The sequence below is a fragment of the Gigantopelta aegis genome, chromosome 6 (genome assembly GCF_016097555.1).
Source record: "Gigantopelta aegis isolate Gae_Host chromosome 6, Gae_host_genome, whole genome shotgun sequence".
In the NCBI taxonomy this organism is placed as follows: domain Eukaryota; kingdom Metazoa; phylum Mollusca; class Gastropoda; order Neomphalida; family Peltospiridae; genus Gigantopelta; species Gigantopelta aegis.
In genome coordinates this window covers 87,947,975-87,970,909 of record NC_054704.1, presented here as the reverse complement: position 1 = coordinate 87,970,909, position 22,935 = coordinate 87,947,975, and the positions used below count along the sequence as shown (strand labels likewise).

General features: G+C 35.6%; 1 protein-coding gene across 5 annotated transcripts in view; it reads left to right on the top strand.

Annotated features, from left to right (window-relative positions):
* Positions 1–21,253, top strand: part of LOC121374890 (cytosolic carboxypeptidase-like protein 5) — a 44,045-nt gene extending 22,792 nt beyond the window's left edge. Inside the window, exons 6-18 of one of the 5 annotated variants that reach the window (XR_005958258.1) lie at positions 131–297; positions 856–1,036; positions 1,492–2,577; positions 3,600–3,769; positions 5,321–5,456; positions 5,884–6,068; positions 6,683–6,879; positions 7,717–7,958; positions 8,519–8,814; positions 9,746–9,933; positions 13,101–13,119; positions 14,706–14,787; positions 15,729–15,784. Coding sequence is in view for 4 of the 5 variants with exons in the window: in XM_041502011.1 (XP_041357945.1) it covers positions 131–297; positions 856–1,036; positions 1,492–2,577; positions 3,600–3,769; positions 5,321–5,456; positions 5,884–6,068; positions 6,683–6,879; positions 7,717–7,958; positions 8,519–8,814; positions 9,746–9,933; positions 11,144–11,216; positions 14,706–14,787; positions 15,729–15,824 (3,099 nt within the window). In the remaining variant the exon portion in view is untranslated. Of the gene's footprint in view, positions 1–130; positions 298–855; positions 1,037–1,491; positions 2,578–3,599; positions 3,770–5,320; positions 5,457–5,883; positions 6,069–6,682; positions 6,880–7,716; positions 7,959–8,518; positions 8,815–9,745; positions 9,934–11,143; positions 11,217–12,935; positions 12,996–13,100; positions 13,120–14,705; positions 14,788–15,728 lie in introns of all 5 variants that reach the window. The other 4 variants (XM_041502012.1, XM_041502013.1, XM_041502011.1 and 1 more) reach the window with 4 other exon arrangements.
* Positions 21,254–22,935: the final 1,682 nt, after the last annotated feature.

Sequence of the window (22,935 nt, the reverse complement as noted above, 5' to 3'; positions counted from 1 at the left end):
CTAATATTTCTAATAAGGCAGGTGTAGTCAGCTGTCACATGGTAGAGGACTAAATTAATTAGTATGTTTTAAGTATTAAAGGCAACTATTGAACAAATCCCAATGTTTAATTAATAAATTACCTTTCCAGACAGTTGACGGTCAGTTTAATCTGACATTTACATATCGGTTTCCTGACTTTAGAGGATCTACAACTTACTTCGCGTTCTGTTTTCCCTGGTCACAAACAGAATGTCAAGAGAAACTACAGGAACTTGACAAGAGATACGAACACTGTAAAAATCTCTCACCAGATAGGTAAGACAAGTACAAGGCTCGGATTTAATTGCCACTGTGCCTACGTAATATGTCCAAATATATGTCCAGAAAATTAAATAGAGCCTCACGGCTAAAATGACCATGCCTTTTTTTACCTGTCATCATATTGAAATCATTCACACTATTTTATTTTATTTTGAAGCACATTTTCACTAGGGCTATCTAACACACACATGGGTGATGTTATGTTTTATTAAGACACTTTTTGGTCATATAATGCCCTCTAAAGATCTTCATTTGACAAATTTGAGGTCTGTAAGTACTGCTGCACTGGTTTTAAAATAATTCCACCATTCTCTTGTTACTACCTGGACAAAACCCTGTATTATTGACTTCTGAGGTTTTTGGGGTTTTTTACACACACCCATACCCCTCCACACTCACCCCTTCACACACACACACACACACACACACACATTTTACTTTATGTATGATTTTCAGCCCACCTAACTCGATCTACTACAACCAAAAGCTGCAATTCAATTTTTATTTTATGTATGATTTTCAGCCCTATTTTTACTTTATGTATGATTTCAGCCCACCTAAGTCAATCTACTACCACAGAGAACTGCTGTGCTACACACTGGACAAGCGGCGGGTTGACCTGGTCACTGTGAGTTCGTGTCACGGCATTACTTCCGAGAGAGAGCCGAGGTTTGACAGCAGACTCTTCCCAGACAAGGAATATCCCAGGTGTAGACAGTTCAAAGGAAAACGGGTGAGCTGCTCTTGTTGGCTACTTTTTATGTATTGTTTGCAATCTTCATCTCTGGTGACACCCAATAGCCGATGTGTATTTTTGTGCTGGGGTGTCTTTAAACATTCATTCATTCTTCATCACTGCTGAGCCAGGGTGGATCTGAGGGGAGGTACGTAGGTGACTCACCCAGCTAGAGGGTCTGTTGTTTTTGGAGTTCATTGTCAACTCAGCATTTAAATGTAGACTGTTGGTCTATTTTCATAAACACTGAGATACTTTAGATTACTAGCCTAAGGATATAATATCATCAGATCTCAGGTGATTAAGAAGTTCCTTTTCAGAATTCTTGCCTCAGAAATTCCATGTTGAGAAGGTGAATATTATAGAAGAAATTTTCTTGCTGGTTTTGAGTTACTGAGTGTTTCAGGGCAAATTGTTTCCATAAATTTTAACTGAATTACATTATCTTGCAGGTGTTTATGCTGACCAGTCGAGTGCACCCTGGCGAAACTCCAGCCAGCTTTGTATTCAACGGATTTCTCGACTTCATTCTTAAGGAAAACGATCCGCGGGCACAAGAACTCCGCAAGAATTTTGTGTTTAAAATGATCCCCATTCTCAATCCGGACGGTGTGGTTCGCGGTCACTACCGGACAGACCAAAGAGGAGTGAATCTCAACCGAATGTACCTCGACCCGAGCTTTAAACTACACCCATCGATATACGCCTCCAAGAGTTTACTCATTTACCACCACGTGCATAACAGAGTTAAAAAGGACGGTTCGGCATCGGAAGACATCAAAATAGACTTCCCTCAAGGATCGCGTGTTTCTAGTCCCGAAGCTACAAAAACTGCCATAGAAACGAAGCGATCGTCAAGTTCTCGGAGCAGTGACGGATTGAACAGTACGCTCACTGGTAACTGTGGCCTTTCCAGCTGTGTGAACGATCCCACGTCCCCTCCCATCTCTCACAGACTCAGTTCGGAACCCATCCAGGGGGAAGATGTCAGATGGGTGGGGGACGCCGAATCCGCGCGGTCGATGAAATCGGACATCACTCCTGTGACATTTAAACCCTTTAAAATAGAGCCCTTGGACTTAGCCGACCTTAACGATGACAATACGTCGCAAAGCGAGAGTGAACTCAACATGAACGATGACGCAAAGCCAGGTCATGTGCATGTGCCGTCTTCGTGCAGCAGCGTGCTGAGCTACGTGCAGAATGACCCACGCAAAGTCGACAGCGAGCTGAGGTTGAAGCTTTCCGAGCTGAACATGTCGGATGATTTCCGGTGTAACGGTGACAAGTACGAGCCGTTTGACTCGGACACCGATCAGGACACGCTGGGTAACGAGGGGTCGGAGGATGAAGGCAAGTTTAACGCCAGTGACCTCGGTTCGGGCAGCCCAATCAACTCCCCACACCTGGTCAATCCCAAGCTGCGTGAGATTCCGGCCACTGAAAGTGGGATTGCCTTTTACGTCGACTTACACGGACATGCGTCAAAACGAGGGTGCTTTATTTATGGAAATTACTTTGAAGATGAAGATACTCAGGTATTTTTACCTAGGGTTGACAACTTGTTTTCATTGGGGTTTTTTTCCTTTTCTGTGTAGTTGTTTTGTTCTTAAATATTTGCTTATGATTCTTGATGTATTATTAAAATTGCTGACACTAGGTATTAGACAGTGTGAACTAGTTTGGACTATTACAGCTTGTTTTACTGTTAATGTAAACATTACATACAACATTTTGCTTCATTTATCAATTTTTGCAAATAAATAGAGAATACTACTAAGTGTCCGTTAAATACCATTTATCTTATGGGTTGTGTTAAAACATATATCTTAAGTGAAAGCGAGTTGGACTTAGATATATTTTAAACCAGAAAGTTGTATGATAAATGGACATGAATGTAGGTTTCTATTTTTTACATATCCTCAAGGTTTAAAATAAATTTAAAGGTCTTTTCCGAGTAAAACATACTGACAGCACTTGCAGTTAAATGTCACAGAGCAGTTAAATGTCACAGAGCAGTTAAATGTCACAGAGCAGTCAGTTTCACATTAACTTACATTTTTGGGTACAACTATGAATGACATTGAGTCAGTTTATGGTGGGTAAAATATTTAGTTACATGGAATACTTTGGTCAGTTTTAATTGTATTGGGCTGCTGTTAAAAGTACCTCACATAGAATATTAGAAAAGGTACATGTTAAATAAATTCTTCAATACATAAATGCACCTTTCATTTCATTTCATTTATACTTATTTTTGTGCTTATATCCAATTACGGTTCAAGCACACTGTCTTGAGCACACACCTCAGATATCTGGGCAATTTGTCCAGGACAGAGGGTTAATTGTTTGTGAGAGAGAAGTTGGTGTAAAACTCGCTCTGGGTGAGAGCCGGTACCGGAATGTATACCCAATACCTACCAGCCTTATGTCCGATGACAAAACCACTACACCACCGATGCTGGTCGCATGTTGCATATTTGAAGTGTAATTCATAATATAATATGCAGTTTATATAGAAGGATTAATCTTTGAATAAAGTATACTATGTTTGTTCCAGGTTAAAAACATGGCCTTTCCCAAGCTGATCTCACTGAACTCTGCTCACTTTGACTTCACTGGTTGTAACTTCTCTGAACGCAACATGTACACCAAGGACAAGCGCGATGGAATGTCCAAAGAGGGCAGTGGTCGAGTGGCCATCTATAAGGCCATCGGAATTATTCACAGGTACTGTTTTTTTAATTATAGTCCGTTCCATCCTCTTACAAAAATGTTTTTCTGGAAATAATTTCAGTTTGGTTTAACGTAAGTAAAATGTAAAAGTATTTTGGAAATAACAAATAAATATTATTTTTGTGTGCAGTTTAGAAAGCAATTTGCTCAGAAATAAATAACTTGTAGTAAATTCGATAGGCGTTCCCTGTGGGACGGACTATAGGTCATTCAAACACATTGTCCTGCATTTTGTTTAACCATGTTCAAGGAACGAAAGAGCAAAGTAACCATCTACAAGGCCATCAGAATTATTCACAGGTACAGGTTTTTTATTTAGGTCATTCAAACACATTTTATTTTCTCCATGTTTTCATCTAAAAGCAATTTTTTGCACTTCCAGTTAATTTATACATCACAGAGCAATCAATTTTGATGTGTTCTTTTCATTGGATGGTATGGTTGTTTTGACCAGATCCTCACCTAGGAGCAGCCAATTGTATGTCTTTAAATCCATATTGCATGTATGTGTGTTATTGGTGTATGTTATCATAAATAACAAATGATGTTGTCACTAAGTAACTGGTATGTAAGAAATAGTTTTGTTCATGAAATAGATGCTGAACACACGTTAGTGTACTGTGCTATACATAATATATTTAGGATGTTCTGTGAAAGTGATGCTGAACACACGTTAGTGTACTGTGCTATACATAATATATTTAGGATGTTCTGTGAAAGTGATGCTGAACACACGTTAGTGTACTGTGCTATACATAATATATTTAGGATGTTCTGTGAAAGTGATGCTGAACACACGTTAGTGTACTGTGCTATACATAATATATTTAGGATGTTCTGTGAAAGTGGCTCCTGGGCCCATATTTTCGAAGCTATCTTAGCGCTTCAAAATCATAAAACCATTCTAAGCTATAACATCACTATTGTGTGTGCTGTAGTGACATCACAGCCTACAATGTTTTTTCGATTTCTTAGCACTGGTTTTGTGATTTCAGATACACCATGGAGTGTAACTACAACACAAACACGTGTAAATGTGCTCTGCCAACAATAAACTTTACCATACGATGTTTTGTGAAAGTGGCTCCTGGTTTTGTGATTTCAGCTACACCCTGGAGTGTAACTATAACACAAACACGTGTAAATGTGCTCTGCCAACAATAAACTTTACCATACGATGTTTTGTGAAAGTGGCTCCTGGTTTTGTGATTTCAGCTACACCCTGGAGTGTAACTATAACACAAACACGTGTAAATGTACTCTGCCAACAATAAACTTTACCATACGATGTTTTGTGAAAGTGGCTCCTGGTTTTGTGATTTCAGCTACACCCTGGAGTGTAACTATAACACAAACACGTGTAAATGTACTCTGCCAACAATAAACTTTACCATACGATGTTTTGTGAAAGTGGCTCCTGGTTTTGTGATTTCAGCTACACCCTGGAGTGTAACTATAACACAAACACGTGTAAATGTACTCTGCCAACAATAAACTTTACCATACGATGTTTTGTGAAAGTGGCTCCTGGTTTTGTGATTTCAGCTACACCCTGGAGTGTAATTATAACACTGGCCGCCTCGTGAACCCCGTACCCCCGGCGTACGGCGACGATGGGCGCGCGACTCCACCTCCTCTGGCTGGATTTCCTCCCAAGTACACACAGGCTCACTTCGAAGATGTAATTATTAACTTTTATAGTCTCTTGTAAATGTCTTTCTTAGTGCTGTAAATGTTTGTGGATTTTATTAATTGTTTACGATTCGGTTAAACCTGGTTTTAAAAAACACACAAGTCACCTAGATACAAGTTAAAATGCATGTATTTATAAGCATATGATTCAGTTTAGGTTGTTGTCAGATTGTCAGAACAGATGCCTTATAAATACATTTAGCATGTTCATCTTTGGATGTGGGGGCGGGATGTAGCGCAGTGGGAAAGCGCTTGCTTGATGCACGGTCAGTTTAGGATCGATGCCCCATTGGGCTATTTCTCATTCCAGCCAGTGCACCATGAATTGGTCTGCATACTGTATTGTTGTGTAAATGTGTAAATACTGTAATGTTGTGTTAAGAAAATTAATAATTTTTTCCATGTATTAAATTCAGGTTGGTAAAGGTTTGGCGATAGCGGCCCTTGACATGTTTGACATGAACCCGTGGACTCGGATAACCCTGTCAGAACACAACAGTCTTGGCGGAGTGTTAGACTCGGTGCGTAGATATCTGCGGAGTATCAGAGGTGGGCCGAGAATTCCGCGCAACTCCATCAGCAAACCGAACGTCAGGAATGGGTAATCAGAATACTTGATACATGCACGTCTATAGTGTTGGGGTAAATTACTCCTACCAGCAATAGCTACTGAGAATTTCCCAATTTCAGTGCTTTAATTTTAGCTCCCTTTAAATAAGTATTAGGTGAGATAATTGATATTATTTTTGAACAAAAAACCAAAATCTTTAAAACAAAAATCTGATTTTATTTACAGCATTGAAAGCATGAAGATTATGAAACATGAGTAAATATTGAAATGATTTAAGTGTTGTAGGCCAATCTTTATAATGGTCATGATTAAAATGCTTTAAAAAAATATCATACTTTTAAACATATTTTTATTAATATTTGCATTAAAACAAATATTTGTGAACTCTTCTGTAAGATGCACTAATTTGTTTGTATTTTGGCTGTTGCACAAGTTGTGTTGTTGCATTATAACACCAGAGTTGATTTATAAGTCACATGATGATATGTATTATAAAAAGATTTCAGTTGAAATTAACTTCTTGTTTTTTTTTTCTTGTTTTTTTATATAAAGTCTTGTAAATTCACATGTTCAGTAATTATTCTATTTTGGGATTTTTATACTTGTATATTCAATTCTATTTTTAATTATTCTTTCATTCAAAGCAATAGCACAACCAACGTACGTCAGACTCGGATGACCGTGGGGGATTCGTCGATGTACCAGAGCACCCGCTCCATGCCGCACCTGGGATCGAGCGACACCAACGTGCGGTCGGGCAGCACCTCCAATATGAGGGCAGGCTTCTCTCGACCAGGGACGCGCTCCGTAGGCAAGAAAGAACTCGCTCCGGTCAGAGAAGGTAGGCTGTCGTAGCAGTTTCTGTCAGGGTTAGAAAAATGGAAGTAGTTGGAGTTATGGCTCAGAACAGTTTATGCATAATAATGGTTTAAAATTATTTGTTTTATTAGGCACTTTTAAACGTAATTTTTTTCTCATACATTCATTGACCTGTCCTATCATATTTGTGCATTTCTAGTAACTTCCTCCCCCTCCCCTCCCCTCCCAAAGTACAATAAAACATTTAAAAAAGGAACGAAAAATAAAAAGTCACAGACCAGGTATGAGTGTCTGCAGATCAAGTTGGAAGATGGACTAGTCCATTAGGTGAGAGGAAATGCACACTGATCATGTCAGGTTAAGTATTTCTGGAAAGAAGAAACATGCACGTTGTTTTTTCATTGTAACAGTTGTAAATTATTTATTACTTAATAAAGAATAAAAATATTTGTGGATATATTTTACTACTTAACAGGTAGTAAGGAGGAGGCTCTAATTGGTTACATCAAAACATGACATTTGAGTTTAAATTGTTCGTGAAAATTGAATATTCCTAAATTATTGTCTAAGATTTCTCAGGCCATGTTTCAGCTACACATGGGAATATTCTAAGTTACTGTCCAAGATTTCTCAGGCTATGTTTCAGCACACAAGGGAATATTTCTAGGTTACTGTCTTAAGATTTCTCAGGTTATATTTCAGCACACAAGGGAATATTCCTAGGTTGCTGTTACTGTCTAAGATATCTCAGGCTATGTTTCAGCACACAAGGAAATATTCCAAAGTTATTGTCTAAGATTTCTCAGGCTGTTTCAGCTTCACACGGGAATATTCCTAAGTTACTGTCTAAGTTTCTCAGGAAATGTTTCAGCTTCGCGAGGCATGAGTGGCAGCACCACAGGTAGTCAGACCCGTCGTCGAGGCAGCAGTCTGGTTAGCAACCCGACCACAAAACCTACATCAGCATCGTCACTCCCTGCAACGTCAGCAGCCATCGTGTTGTCCATGTCAACATTAGACGAGCGGCGCCAGCTGTCAGCTGATAGTACACTGAGATCTCGGGAGGAGGAGAAGGTTCAACAGTTGAAGAATTCCGGACTGGTAAGTTCAACAAGGTTTTATGACAAGTTATAAGATACAATCTATATTTTATGGTAGCTGGTACATGGGTTAGCAAACACTATATTTATTTCAATATCTTCTGTTTTTACTGATACATACCACACTCACCAAAAAGCACAATAAGACAAGTTTGGGTTCATGGATTTATTCCCAGGCAGAACCAGTTATATGGAACAAAACAAAACAATCACGGTCAGCATTACGGTGTGTGTAATCAAAACATTACTGTATCTCATGACAACTGTGCTGTGCATAAAATTTATTAAAAATGATGATGAATTTTTTTTTTTTATCTACTTATTTACAATGATGGTGTGTTTGTGTGTTGCACAGATATTACATGCAAAATCATGTGACAGAATGGAACAATATAATTATCTCATGATTCCAGTTAATAGCTAGGGCATTGTGTTAAAAGTCTAATATTCTAAATAGAATATTCTAATTTAAATTGACTGAAATAAACTAATAACATAAATAAACTGAAAATTAAAATCCATTAACTGTACAAATATTTACATTCTGTCATTACTACACAGATGGCCATATTTAAGAAGCCTGGCCCACCCTGCAGAATACCGCTAGCCACCGGTCGCTCTCAGCTGCAGCTTCAGAACTCCACACCAAGCATGGAGTCCACCACATCTCAGTCGAGACTGATATCAAGGGGCAACATGCGCAGTCAGAGGATCATGTCTCAGCTGACGAGTTCGAGAAGGTTGCTCAGCGACTCGGCAGTTGTAGCCGACATTTCGAAGCTGCCTGCAGTCGAGGCTGTAGCCGCTCCCTGCAATCATCCGTCATTAGGCTTGTCTGGAAACACAGCGGAACCTGTGTACGTGTATAGTGTGTTGTCTTTAGTTAATAATGTTAATAATGTCCGGAAATAGCAGCCTGCAAAAAGCAACCAGTTTTTTTTAAAATTAAAAAAAAACCCATCTCATTTTCTATTTAGCTGAGGCTAAGCTCGTGATTCTGTTACATTTTAATTTTATAATGCTCTAAAACACATCTCTGATGTCCTAATTTTCCAAACAAATGATTCTGTTATATTTTTAATTTTATAATGCTCTAAAATACATCTCAGATGTCCTAATTTTCCACACGCTGTCCCCAACCCTCCACTCACTCTGTGCTGTCTATTTCTGACAGGCTATATCTTTTTCTTAGCAGACCTTTTTTTTTTTGTGGCCTGCTATTTAAAAAAAAAAAAAAAAAAGGATTTCACTTTATATTTCAAACCCTGCCACAGTTTAGATTTAATGTTTCACTTTTGTTTTCTATTTTCAATTATAGAAAAGGTTTTTTTCTGTCTGCACAGATATGTGCCAGTTTATTAATGCATTTTGTCTTGATTATGGAAGTTATTATTCATACTTGTATGTTTTGGGCTGGTCTAGAATTGAATATGTATTATTTTATATATCCAACAACAACAACGTAAAATTGTATTTAAACCAAGTTTTCATAGGGAAGAAGATGCGGTAGATCCAGGAGGCATGAAATAATTATGGTGCCTCTCAAATATCTCCCCCCAACCCATGTGATCAATTCTGGAATGGTCCTATTAGGAAAGAGCAAAGGAAAGATAGAAATGTCATCAAAGACTTTTAGTCACCCATGATTCTGCTTCGAGATAAACCAGTCTTATAATTAATTCAAAGACAGTGAAATTTATCAATCATTAATATCACATTATCGTCAGGTGTTGTCACACCTTAATTATACTTTTATTGTTAAAATCTTTTACGGTACAATTCTTACAGTGAAGCTCCTAAACGACGGCGTAGACAAAACTTTGTGAAACGTCGAAGTGTGACGATAAGTCCTAAGCAAGGAAGCTTCAAAGGTGGAAAACAGACTAGCGACTATGACACTGAGCAGCGTAAACCGCGACGGAAGCGCCATAGAAAGAGTACTGTCACGCCACCAACCGAAGACGAGATAGGGCTAGGTAATTTAATTGTTAGCTGTTCCTTCCCTTGGCATGTGGCATCTGTAATCATATCGTCAGACATATTGGCACATCATGCTTTTAGAGTTGAGTTAAATTGGGACAATCTTAATTTTAAATTGGCATTTACAAAACATAAAACATTTAGTGATGTGTAAGTTTTAATTGCATAAACTCATTTTGTATAGTGAAGCCATTTTATACTCTGTATCTTTACTGAATGCTGAAAAGTATTTGCATCTAAAAATCCATAATGTAATAATTTGAAGCTAATGTTAATAAGCTTATTGCATGAGAGTTTTCGATTAACTGTATTAGTGGATAATTAAGGATTTTTGTTTCAAATTATTGTGATGTCTTTTAAAGGAAGATGAACTTCTTATGGTCCTTTTTTTATAAAGTTCACAAAGCATAATTTTGTAAAAATATTTTAGGTTTTGGTAGGTGGAGGGTTTTTTAACAGCATTGTTAGTGGCTTTACACGATTAAGGACATCACAAAATGTAGGTATTTTAGATACGTTGGTCAAATACCTACATTTTGACGATATTTTAAGCGTGTAGCATTCTTTTTTTGACAATTCATCCATGAAGACAAGCTAAAAACAGACCAATCGAAAATCACAAAATTTATTTTATTGATTAAAAAACAAAAAGATGGAAATTAAGATGAAATACTACTATTAACTATTATAATTGATTATCACATACTGTTTGCAAATACAATAGTTTGACACCCAATAGCCAATGTATATTTGGTGCTGGGGTGGTGTAAAACATTCCTTCATTTAAACATTCATTCATTCTATTGATAAAAAGCCTTCAAACGAAAAGAAAAGACTGTATTCTTTCTGACATGCACTGGAAAGTCACAGAATTTTCAAATTTTATTTTTACAGGCTTGAAAAATCATAACATTTTGGGTTGTCTCATGGGAAAATAAAACAGTACAAGAAGAGCCGAAATTTGTATTAAAATTTTTGTAATATTGTGATAATGATGCTAAAAATATTCTTGACATTCCTCTTCTGTTTTTTTTAAAAAGGTCATGGAAAATGAATTTATAAAGTCATGGAATTTGATAATTAAATTGTATGAACCCTGTTGTACTGTATGTTACTGAGCTGTGGTGTGGTGGGGTGGGTGTAGGCATGGCCTAGACAGTGGTGTATTTGCATGTTGTTAGTGATTGTGCATGTGATTGATCACAGAGTCAGGAGCACTCCAAGCTGTACGCACCAGCTCCAGTACGCTAGAGGGCGCTGCCATCAAGTTCTCACCCAGGTAAACTAGTTGCTACACAACTAGCTACCAGCTTCCACGTCTTCGCTTCTAGCCTGCTCTCTCTCCATCTCTGGCCCGCTGTTTGTGTCTGCTTTACAGAAACATTAACATAGTAGACACTTGTTAGTATGGTCATACCATTTTAACATAGAATGTCCTTGACATGTTCTGCACTTACTCTGTACATAAGTATTAATGTATTTTTTTGATACAGTATAAAACGATATACAGGTACTACATTGTACTTTTTATTAACATAAAAACTTGCTAATATGTTTATTTTTGTTTTAGCAGTAGAAACTAGTTACATCTGGATTTTTTAGTTTCTTTGATTGGGGTTGGGGGTTTTCCCTTTTCGTTTTCTTTTCTTCTTCTTCTTTTTTTTTACATACTATTAGTAGGATCTTAATAGCATATAATTTTATATCACTTTTTCCATGTCAAGCTAGATTAGGGTTGGGGGGGGGGGGGGGGGGGGGAGTCTTTAGTTTTTGTCTAGTAGCTGTTCCCATATAAATTCTCATATCAATTTTGGGAAGAGCAGTCATCCATAGAATAATATATAACAATTTAGTTCCATCAAAAATTACATTGGAATCTAATGAGTCAATAAATAGGCAGAAAACTGGAAAATAATTCTTGTTGCAAATTTAAAAAATAAGCCAATCAGTTTCATTGTTACAGATGTTAGTTACTACTGAACCAGGAAGGACTGAATATTGTCTTCATTTTGTTAACCAGTGAAAACAAGTCAACAATAATCTCATATTTATAAACCATAGGTCAACATTTGCATAACAGTGGCATGTATTATGATGTATGTACAGATTTTACAAGGAAAATTTAAAATAAAAAATCAGATACATACTTTATTTTTAAACAGACAATGAATAGAACAAGTACTATAATAACAATAGAATAGCAAAGAATAATTCATTATAGTTTGTGTTTTTATTCTGCTGCTTTACGGTCATGCTGGTCTTGCTCTAACATAAATGTAGCTTGTTCTTTATTCAAAATTATTCTTTAAGTCTTTAGTAAGAACTTTTACTCTTGTTTTCTGCTGCTTTAATTTATCTGTAACCTGTATTTCTTAAACATTTTCACAATCTACTTATCATTTCTATTTTAACTTGCATATACCAGCCATCTGTGTATTTAAATGTTTTCTTAACCTGAAGATTTTATGACAGCATGTGCTTTCTGTGACATTTTTTTTCTATCTTGTCTATAATGTTTTGATGTTTTCAAAATAAAGTTGATGTTTGGAGCTAAAATCCTACATCTGCATTCTGTAACATAGTTTAACGCAAATGAAACTTTAATTTTAATAATAAAATGATATGTTTGATGCAACTTACAAATCTTATTACGACCTACATTGTTTAATTGGAGAAACCATGTTTTTCGTTTGACATGACATAGATTTTACCGTAAAGCCAGTTTTCATCAAGAATAGTGTTCCTATTTTAAATGCTTTAACTATTTGAAATGATGTCAAGATTACATTCATTCATCTGCTATTTGTCCCTAGACAGAGGATTAGTGGTTAGATGTTAGTGAGAAGTTGTGTAGTGGCCTTACACCTACCAACTGTGTTGTTAAATTGGCTCTGAGTGGGAGCCGGGACCAGAAGTTGAACCCAGTATCTACCAGCCTTTCAGAGAAAACTACCTGTTTATGGAGATGTGAACTCATTGTAATATTTGTTTTGTTTAGGTCACATGGAAGGCCACAAATTATTATGCAATTCTCCGAAAGTTAAATCCAAATCAAAAAGTAATTTACTAATTTTTCAGTTTTAAAATGTGTTTTTGTTGTGGAATGTTTTGCATGTTAAAGTTAGTTTTTCACTTGTTTGTTTATTTGTTAATGCCTGCTCAGGATTGTCACTCTGACAATGGTAGGTTGTGTTTTCACTTATTTAGTTATTATGCATTTAGAGAAATCACAATGTAATATTTGTGTTCATTATGTCATGATCAATTAAATAAAATTTAGTAACATCTTTGTGATAAATCAACGTTTTTTGTCAAGCCTACTAACATCTATGCCTATCAAAACTTTAATATGTGGATTTGTAAACTGTTACATTAGGCCAATGTACAAAAAAAAACCCATTGTCTGCTATTACCCAACTGATTAATTAATTATTAGTAATTAATTAACATTGTGCCAACTCTTCACAAATTCATGGTTTCTTTATAATTTGTTTGTTAACAATTTAGTCATCAACTAAACCATATTAAGTCAGTAAGTAATGTTATAGCAAACCACAGGCTAGCAGTTTTAAGGATGACCCTTGGTTTTATCTCAATAACTAACGTATTTTGAGTTGTATTTATTGTTACAAAGATTATTGTTTATGTTTGTCTTTGAGTTGACTGAGACTGACCATGTGTATTACAGGTTTATTAAAATAAGCTGGCAAGTGGTGCATTTAATTGTCTGTTGTCATGTTTGCATCAGCTCCTACTATATCTCAGTACACTAACATTATTTTTTATTACTGTTATTATTGCTGTTCTAAATTAGTCATGTTCTTTTAATGACTAAATACCAATCTCATTCTGGTATTGTGTGAAACAGACCCATCAAATTTTATTTTCTCATCCTTTTATAAGTTAACTATTCAAAATAGTCTCTTGCTCAATTGGTAAATCCCTCTTCTATGACAGAGTTAACAGCAGAGTCAGAAGCAGCACCTACAATGAACATGCTTAACCAGTCATTGCAAAAGTATGCCAATACCAATACCAAATACATTATTTACATAATTTTGAGGAGACTTATCATGGCTGCCTACACTGAACAAGCATCTTCATCCGTAATGGACTCTCATGTTGACTATTATATGAAACATCAGTATTTGTAATAGGGATGGAATGTAGCTCACTGGCATTATGAAGGTCTTGGGGTGTTTTTTTCTTCAATATCTATGTCTAGAGAATTACATAAATCTCTATGACTTTATGAGATGTGGTGTGTATTGTCCTGTATATAGGAAAGTGTATATAAAAGATTTCTTTATTTGCTTTTTGGTTAGCACCAAACCACCCCTCTGCCTGTTACCGATCACGGTCCCCCCCTTCCCCTCCCCACCCCTTTCCTGTCCTGGACGGAGGAACCGGCTGAGGCTGACACCTGTGCCCAGGATAGGCGTGTGCTACAACAGCTTGCTCTGAATGCACGTTAAACTCTGACCTGACCTGCTTTTTGGTAGTCTATAGGACAGCACCGGGTTTTCTTACTCACTCGACTGTGTTGTTATAACGAACTGAGCCAGTAGTAGGAGCCTTTTATACTAGCACTACTGGGTACACTATAGCTGTAGTTTAAAATATACTGAGATGTTCTAGCAAATGTTCAATAGTGAATACAATTATTAAACTAAGTGATTAGTGTCACACATACACAAACACCTGTATTAACACCAACTGTATTATGCTACATGTATGTCTGTGATATTGATATGTTTTCTCTTGACAGACTCGGCATCAATACTGTCAGCCAATCCAACTTACACCAGTTGTCCTTCAAACTTCAGCCAACCTATTTGAAAAAATACTGGGTATGTTTTCCAATTTGAGTGTCTTGCAGATCTCTTTTGTATTTCACATCATTGTGGTCTTGTAGATTGATCAGTTATTTATTTTTATTTTTTTTAAATAAAATTGATTAAGTTTGGCACAGCACCTTATTATAATACATTATGCTTAATATACCATATGAAGGACTTGGTTTTGATGTAATTTATGGAACATTATGATTGTTCTTAATTGATGCACAGTTGAAATATCAGACTGCTTGTGCAGATTGGTTATTTCCTATTCCTGCTGCCATTGTGCTTTTGTGATTTATCCAAGATTTGTTTGTCAGTCTTATGTCATGGAATTGGGAAAATTAGCAAACTTTTTCATAATTGTGTTATTTTTCAGGCCATTGAATGATGCAATGACCATTATTAAATTAATTTATTTGAACAGACATAATTACAAATTAGTATATTTTAACTTACTTTTGGGAAGTGGGCGTATGTTTTGGAGTATGCCTGGATAAATCCCTAAACCCTACTGTGTTTTCTGATTTAGCTTTATTGGCGACATGTTTCTGGATTTTGTTTTTAAAATTGGATTAGGTCTAAAATATTATGGGAACTTTGACTACTCCTACTGCTTACAACTCGAGCAACCTTTTGGCCAAAGAAAAGCATTTATTTCATTGGTTGGATTAGTGCCATTGTTTATGCGGGTATACCAAACATATTTGTACATGACCTAACTGATTTCATTTTGGATAACATGTTATAATTTTATCTTGAATTTATGACACAAATGAAAATAAATTATGCTGTGTCTGACCAGTGAACAAAATGATTGTACACACACTTTAGACACACACACACACCCCCCCCCCCCCCCCCCCCCCACCCTAAAACGACATGTTTTTTTAAACTAAACACAAATTGTTCCTGGCTTGGCAACTGTAGTTTCTGTTTATATTTACTTGCAGGACCCTACGTCCCTCATCCCCCATGACACCATGGAGAGAATGGTCGAGGAAAATCAGAGCCAAAGAAAGGTCGCTGCCTTCTGGGTGCATTTTTGAGATGACTGCATCGTTAACCATTACTGTGATAGGACCTTATATTTACATGTATATACTCATTATGTACAGCAGACAACATATTGCTAGAGCCTCTAGCCAGCGTGGAACATATCAGTATTTTTCTTGTGGTGTGTTGAGTTCATATCATGGATAGGTTAGTGAATATGTCTGTGTTTAGGTCGGGTTTGAAAGCATGAAAGGGGAATGTGTGTGTTGAAGCACAAATAACCATGAGAGTCACAAATACACTCAATGCAATAGATGACGAAGTGGATATCAGAGATGAAGAGCTTGTAGATGTCCCCTAATTTTAGCATTACTCCAAACCTGTTTCTAGCATTACCCGAAACCTGATCCATCTTCCTTGTTTGATGAAATGCTCATAATAGGAATCTAGGTTTTTTTTAAACTAAATTTTCAGGATTTTTTTTTCAAATATCATAATTGTCATCCATTTTGCGATAGATGTTAAGACTTGGGTTTTTTTCTTTTGCAAGAAAGTGAGATACATAATCCAGTGATTGGCAGTGTTATGTCTTTTTGACTATTCAAGCAGATACACTGGAATCTCTTACCAGGTTGTCATTACATTTTTCCACTGGTACGACATTTGCACAAGCTGTTGCTAAAAATAAAACAAACGGCAGCAATCAATCTTGGGACAGTATTCATCAACTTGACATTTGACATAGGTTTAACCAGTACAGACATCTGAAAGGAATTGTGTGAGAAGGATTGACATCTGGGGAGTAATGCCCTCAACCCCAACCCCACCCCCACCCCCACCCCCAACTGAAGATTATACATTGCCCCCAGTTTAAAGGTGCATTAATATATAGGTGCCCCCTATAGCTGATATTTTCTGATGACATGTATAAATTGTAATCATCTAAAATAGTTGGATCCAAACTGTAGACCTGTAACTAATAATTACCTTGACGTTATACCTAAATAGTGGACCCTTGAAAGAAAATCTTTACAACAGTTGATTCAAATTTAGTCGAAAGAATCCCATCAAAAATCTTTCAAAAATTATTCCATATCAAAAGTGTGAAATATGTTGTAACTTTGTTTACTCATCTTATCAAAATGTTCTACCTTTGAAACATAACATCATATGTCATACATCATACATCCTAAAACACTTGGTTACTACTGTACATAGAATAGAGTTCTTGTTGAAGAATAGCCTGAAAATAAAATGATAAATTTGTTTAAGGGTGTATACTACCAAATCAAATCCCATTGACAACAATAGTAACATGTGTGGCTAAAACTCCTACTTGTAGCATATCAGTTGACATAAACACAATGGATATACTACCACCCCTCACTCTTAAAGGGAATCGGGGAAAAAATTGGAGGTGAAGCTGCTCATTTCAGAGATATAAAGTTTGAGTAATTTTTTTTTACAGGTACCCCATACATGTTTCAAGCACAAGGCTACTTGACACAGTGGTGCTAGATGGAATATAATTGCATAAATGTTTTGCCGCGATGAAACTCACATCACAGAACTTGTGGTGTTCACTTCTCTATCAAAAGTTTGGTTCACCTCCTAACTTTGACCCAGCCGGAGGTTATTTGGTTGACCTTAAACATACAATTAAAAAATAATAATTAAAGGTTAATACATGTACATATATTTATAATCTGTAAAATGTTATTGGTGAACTGACAGATGAATGAAAACACAAGTTCTGTCGTAGCAGTAAGCTAACAGAATGCTGTCTGTTTTAAGTCGGCAAATGAATGACTATTGAAGCAACGTACACACTAGAACAGAATTAATTTAGTATTGTTGCCCCATATGAATAATAAAGTACTTGTGTTATTACTATATATTAGACTAACATTGTTAATGTGTGTTTAAGCGCACATGCAGCAATTTTTCCCAGAACATAAAATCTGTTTAGCATATTTAACTATTTTTATATATATTCTGTTGGACATATAAACTGTTCATGTACTGTATATTTTTATTTGAAGGCATTTTTAAAGACAAAAAAACCCACCCCCAAAAAAAAAAAATTCTCTTATCCAATGTTGAATAAATATGTTAGAAACTTCTGCCTTTAATAATGTCATCTTTGCAACAGTTTTGATTTGAATTGTGGTTGGAATTAATGTTTGAGAAATACGTGTATAATATGTTGAAAGAAATGAATTAACAAATTAATGCTATGTTGCACAAAACTTACAGGTGAAGGGGTGGATGAACTTGTGGTTTTTTAGGGTGTTGGATTTGTATTGAGTTATTACACTTAATGTTCTGTTGTTAGAATACAAAAATGCATTCATAACACTACCACCCTATCTCCCCATATGTGAAATGTCTTAGTGCTTTTGTTAGTTGCATAAAAACATTTTTAAAATTTCATATTGTACGAAGTGTGTATCATGTGAATTTGCCTACAGTATTACAACCAGTGACGTGTTCAGGAGGCAGAGTGCTTGCAAACCATTTGGTTTCCAACATATCCTGTTCTATCACATTCATTTAATATTAAACATAAAAAATGATCTAGTGATTAACCGTAAGCACTCTGTATCATGAAAACGCTTCAGGTTTCTGTAAATACATTACTTTTTTAAAACATTTTATCTACATATCATTTGATGGAGTGCTCTCCACATTTTATCTACATATCATTTGATGGAGTGCTCTCCACATTTTATCTACATATCATTTGATGGAGTGCTCTCCACATTTTATCTACATATCATTTGATGGAGTGCTCTCCACATTTTATCTACATATCATTTGATGGAGTGCTCTCCACATTTTATCTACATATCATTTGATGGAGTGCTCTCCACATTTTATCTACATATCATTTGATGGAGTGCTCTCCACATTTTATCTACATATCATTTGATGGAGTGCTCTCCACATTTTATCTACATATCATTTGATGGAGTGCTCTCCACATTTTATCTACATATCATTTGATGCTCTCCACATTTTATCTCCTCAAATTATTTTATTTGTACAGTTCTTCCTTTTATTTATGTCATACAAAAATGCCTGTTGCAGAAAGTGCTATTTTTATTTCTCAACAAACAACTTGAAAGTAAAAAAAGTGAAAAATGCTTCGGACCATCGTTTTAAAAACAGTAGTTTGCTGGAACTCAACTGATCATTTCATTTGTATTATCTTGGTTGGCAATTTATTATTTATATATTTTTATTTATTTGTTAGGGTTGATCATTACAAGGAGAGTGGCACTGAAATATATACATTTAATGTATAACATACCAAACATTATTACCCATATGGTTAAAAATATATTTGTACATATCAAAGTAATACGTCCCAGTAGAGCGCCAAGTGGGACATAACACTTCGACATCACACGATGATGTCACTGATTGGTGCACTACCACCTTACAGGAACGTCATCTAAGCGAGTTGAGTGATGTATATTAAGATTGATCGATTATGGGTAATAAATAGGATATTAAACTCGCTACCATTTCGTCTCATGTTTATGTCCTTCATGAAATCATTTTCATCGTCACTCGCTAAATTATTTCACTCGAGACATAAACATGATACGAAATGGAAGCTTGTTTAATATCCTATAATTGTACATATAAAAACAATCACTTCTATATCATGCATCAGGCATTATTAAATACCTCTTGAGTACCTCAGTTATACATTTACATATATTATTTATCTATAAGTACTAGTATTGTATCTGGAGGTATGGCAAGAGAGTGAGAAAAACACAAATCAGTTTTGTATGAATCTAATGACGTTTCAGCAAATACAGGTTTTAAAGGTTGGTCCAACTGTGAATTTTATTTAAATCTTTGTTGCATTTTGTTGTGTTACCAAAAATGTCATATTTATTTGCTCAGCTGGATTTGCTGAACCTAGTGAGCTTAAAGCTTTAATGTGAAGTCCGTCCTAATAGCTTTAAAACTCTTGCCTGTTCAAAATGGAAATGTTATTTAACGTTCAGACATTTGTTTTTGATGATGGTGACAGTACAGATTTTGAATGAATCGAGTTAAAAGTATTTGGTCCTTTTAACACTGTATGGTATTCCTGCATAAAACAATAATTGTTATGTGAAAAATTATTTGAATTTATATAATCATCTGCAAATTCAGTGTACTCAATATTGACATTTCGTGATGATTTAGTAGGATGGATTTCTAAAATGTGCTGATTAAGAACCCAGTACATGGTCAGAATTCTTTTATACCAAATGATTACACCAAAGCATCATTCTGAGTTTTGTCGACCTCAAGACAACCAAGAAAACACCAGATGTACAAAACTGAATCGTCTAAGCCCGAAACTGAAAATTTCAACTTGGAATACTGTACAATGTTTGTAAGGGACAACATATCTTTAAGTTGTGTGTTTTCATTGAATCTACACATTTAGTAGAATCCAGTATTACTCGTTACAGAGAATCATCCTATTATTGGCTTCAGACAAGCCTTTTATTGGGCATAAAGGCTATTATATAGCTATAAATATTGATTATTTATGAAATGACAATATCCGAGGTTTTAAGATACACATTTTTTGTTACTCAAATTCTGAACTATTCCAAAAGTAGGGATTTTTTTTTTAACTTGAAAAAAAGTTAAATGTACTGATAGAAATAAGGGAACCATTGGTATTGGAGATCAAATTTAATTCACTGCTTGCATCGTACTGTCTGTATACTGTCAGTACAGTGGTTAACTTTGACACTATAATTTACTCAACAAAAGTAAGGGCCAGTAGTGTTTTGGGTAATTCTTAGCTAGTGTCATATTATTTACAAAGTTTTATTTCAGTTAAATATGATCTGAGATACAAGGCAGATATTTCGTGCATTTATTAAAACTACCCAAATTTACATTCAGCTAAGAATCATTACATGTTCACTGTCATTTTGTTCGCCGAAAATCAACACCGTACAAATGTTTTATTTATTTTTTACAATTATGTAACAAAATTTAATTTTGACGAGTATATTATGATGGTTCTTGTGGCATTCTCTTTTATTTGCAGTGTTATTATTAGACGTGTGTGCAGGGGTTGGGTTTTGGTGGTCAAAACACCATATTCCATATATATATATATATATATATATGTCTTTTAGAGCAAATATATTTTCAGAGGGAGCTCGATTCAACTCCACCCATAAACTTCTCACCAATTGGCCCTGCTAAAATTACTGCACACGCACCCAATTATTTATGTGATCCCTTATTTCTTTCAGTACCGTATGTGTAGTTATTCTTGTGCCATAATAGGACAATTAGCCGACATACCTGTAATTCTAATTTTGGGATAGTTCCAAGTTGCTGTGATATAGGTACTTTTGTTTTCTCCACCTATTGTGCTGGATACAATACTAGTAATGACCTGTGATAGTTATAATTTACTGTGTTGCAGAAAATAAATATTTAAACATTCTGAAGGTTTTATTTTTTGTGATTTAGTCAGGGGGGGGGGGGGGGCGTCAACTCAAACAAGAGCCTTATGTGTTGGAAAAGATGCATACCCGGGCCACCAACATACTGACACAAATGAAAGACATGTAGTTTTAGAGTTAATAAAAAAAAAACATGATTATAACTTTTGTTATATTTTGTCTCGTTTTTGTGATGTCATCTCCAACTCCTCTATGCAGTGTAAGCAAACACTCAATAGAACAAATTTAAAAAAAATACATATTAGGCCTATTCATTCGAGCAAAAACGACCAGTCACGATACCCAAGTGATAATTTTCTTTTCTTTGGGACTCTTTAATTGGTCAGTTTTATGATTTTAGATGGGGGAAAGTCTACTTGATCAAGGGTTTTATTGAATTACAGTAAAGCAGGATGGCTGATAACGTCCATTACAATATGAGGGGTGTCCGCATTTATAACAATACCCTGTGATCTTAATAAAAGAGGCACATCTTTTTAGGGTCAAGACAATGTCTCGGGACCATCTAAATGTACACCTGCCAATCAGGAACAGGCCACGGAAAGCGAAAGACCAATTATCCAAAAAAACATTTCAGTACGTGGGTTAATTTATGTACAAAACATAAGACATTTATTTCAACTATGACAATGGTGGTTTATTTTGTATTGAAAAATAATATATACTTGTTGCTGGCTTACTGGGATGGATATTACAGAACATTGCGATGCATCCACAAAAATCAGGTATGTTTTGTTTCTTTAGTTTGAACACCAATACCCGACGTGACACGTTAGGTATTACATAACCACCAGCTCGCCAGAGGGCGTATTCACTGGGATTGTACAAAATGGCTGCGCCAGTTACATATAATAGCAGTCACATTATATGCATACCAGGACAAATGCTTTAATTGTCCCTTTAAGAGAAAATCTGCTACATTGTTCCATTAGTAATATTTTACATCCCACAGAAAATAGCCTTTGAAATACCAGTCGTGGTACAGGAATCTATTTTAAACCATAGTTACATGGGATTGAAAAGCAAGACTATCACAAATGCACGTTTTTCAAAAAACAAGCCAAATGGTAAATTTCATCGGCTATTTTAATGTTGGCATGTCTACACTTTACTGCACAAATAATTATTGCTTAGGAAAGTGCACAACATTGCTTACTTTGAAACAATCAACAGCAATGGTAACTTAGGTGCAGGCTTTATCCTGCTACGGTTATAGTTGCATTCGCCATTCGAACAGAGCAGGATAAATCTGGTATTTTGACGGTAACCAGTTATTTGTTTTATCCTGCAATCCTATAGGAATATTTGGAAAATTATTATTTATTCCAGTTTTTGGAATGCAAGAGTATTGTCAACCTAGCAAGGCTTTTGCTGTATGACGTCATACAAGATGCACAGCTTCATTATTTGCAAGACACTAGCTACATTCTGTCACATTAACAAATATACACGTTTTGTATTGTTATTGCAAAACTAAAAAGATATTTGCATTTACTGCACTTCAACAAACGATTTAAAGTGTTTATTGAAAATCTACTCTGAAATACTAGTCTCTAATCTGGCTCATGTCACGTGACCTATATTTTCGGTCAGCTACTGAAAATCTAGATTTATCTAGTCATCATATCTTGCCAATGTATACAGTGATTGCTGGATAAATTTA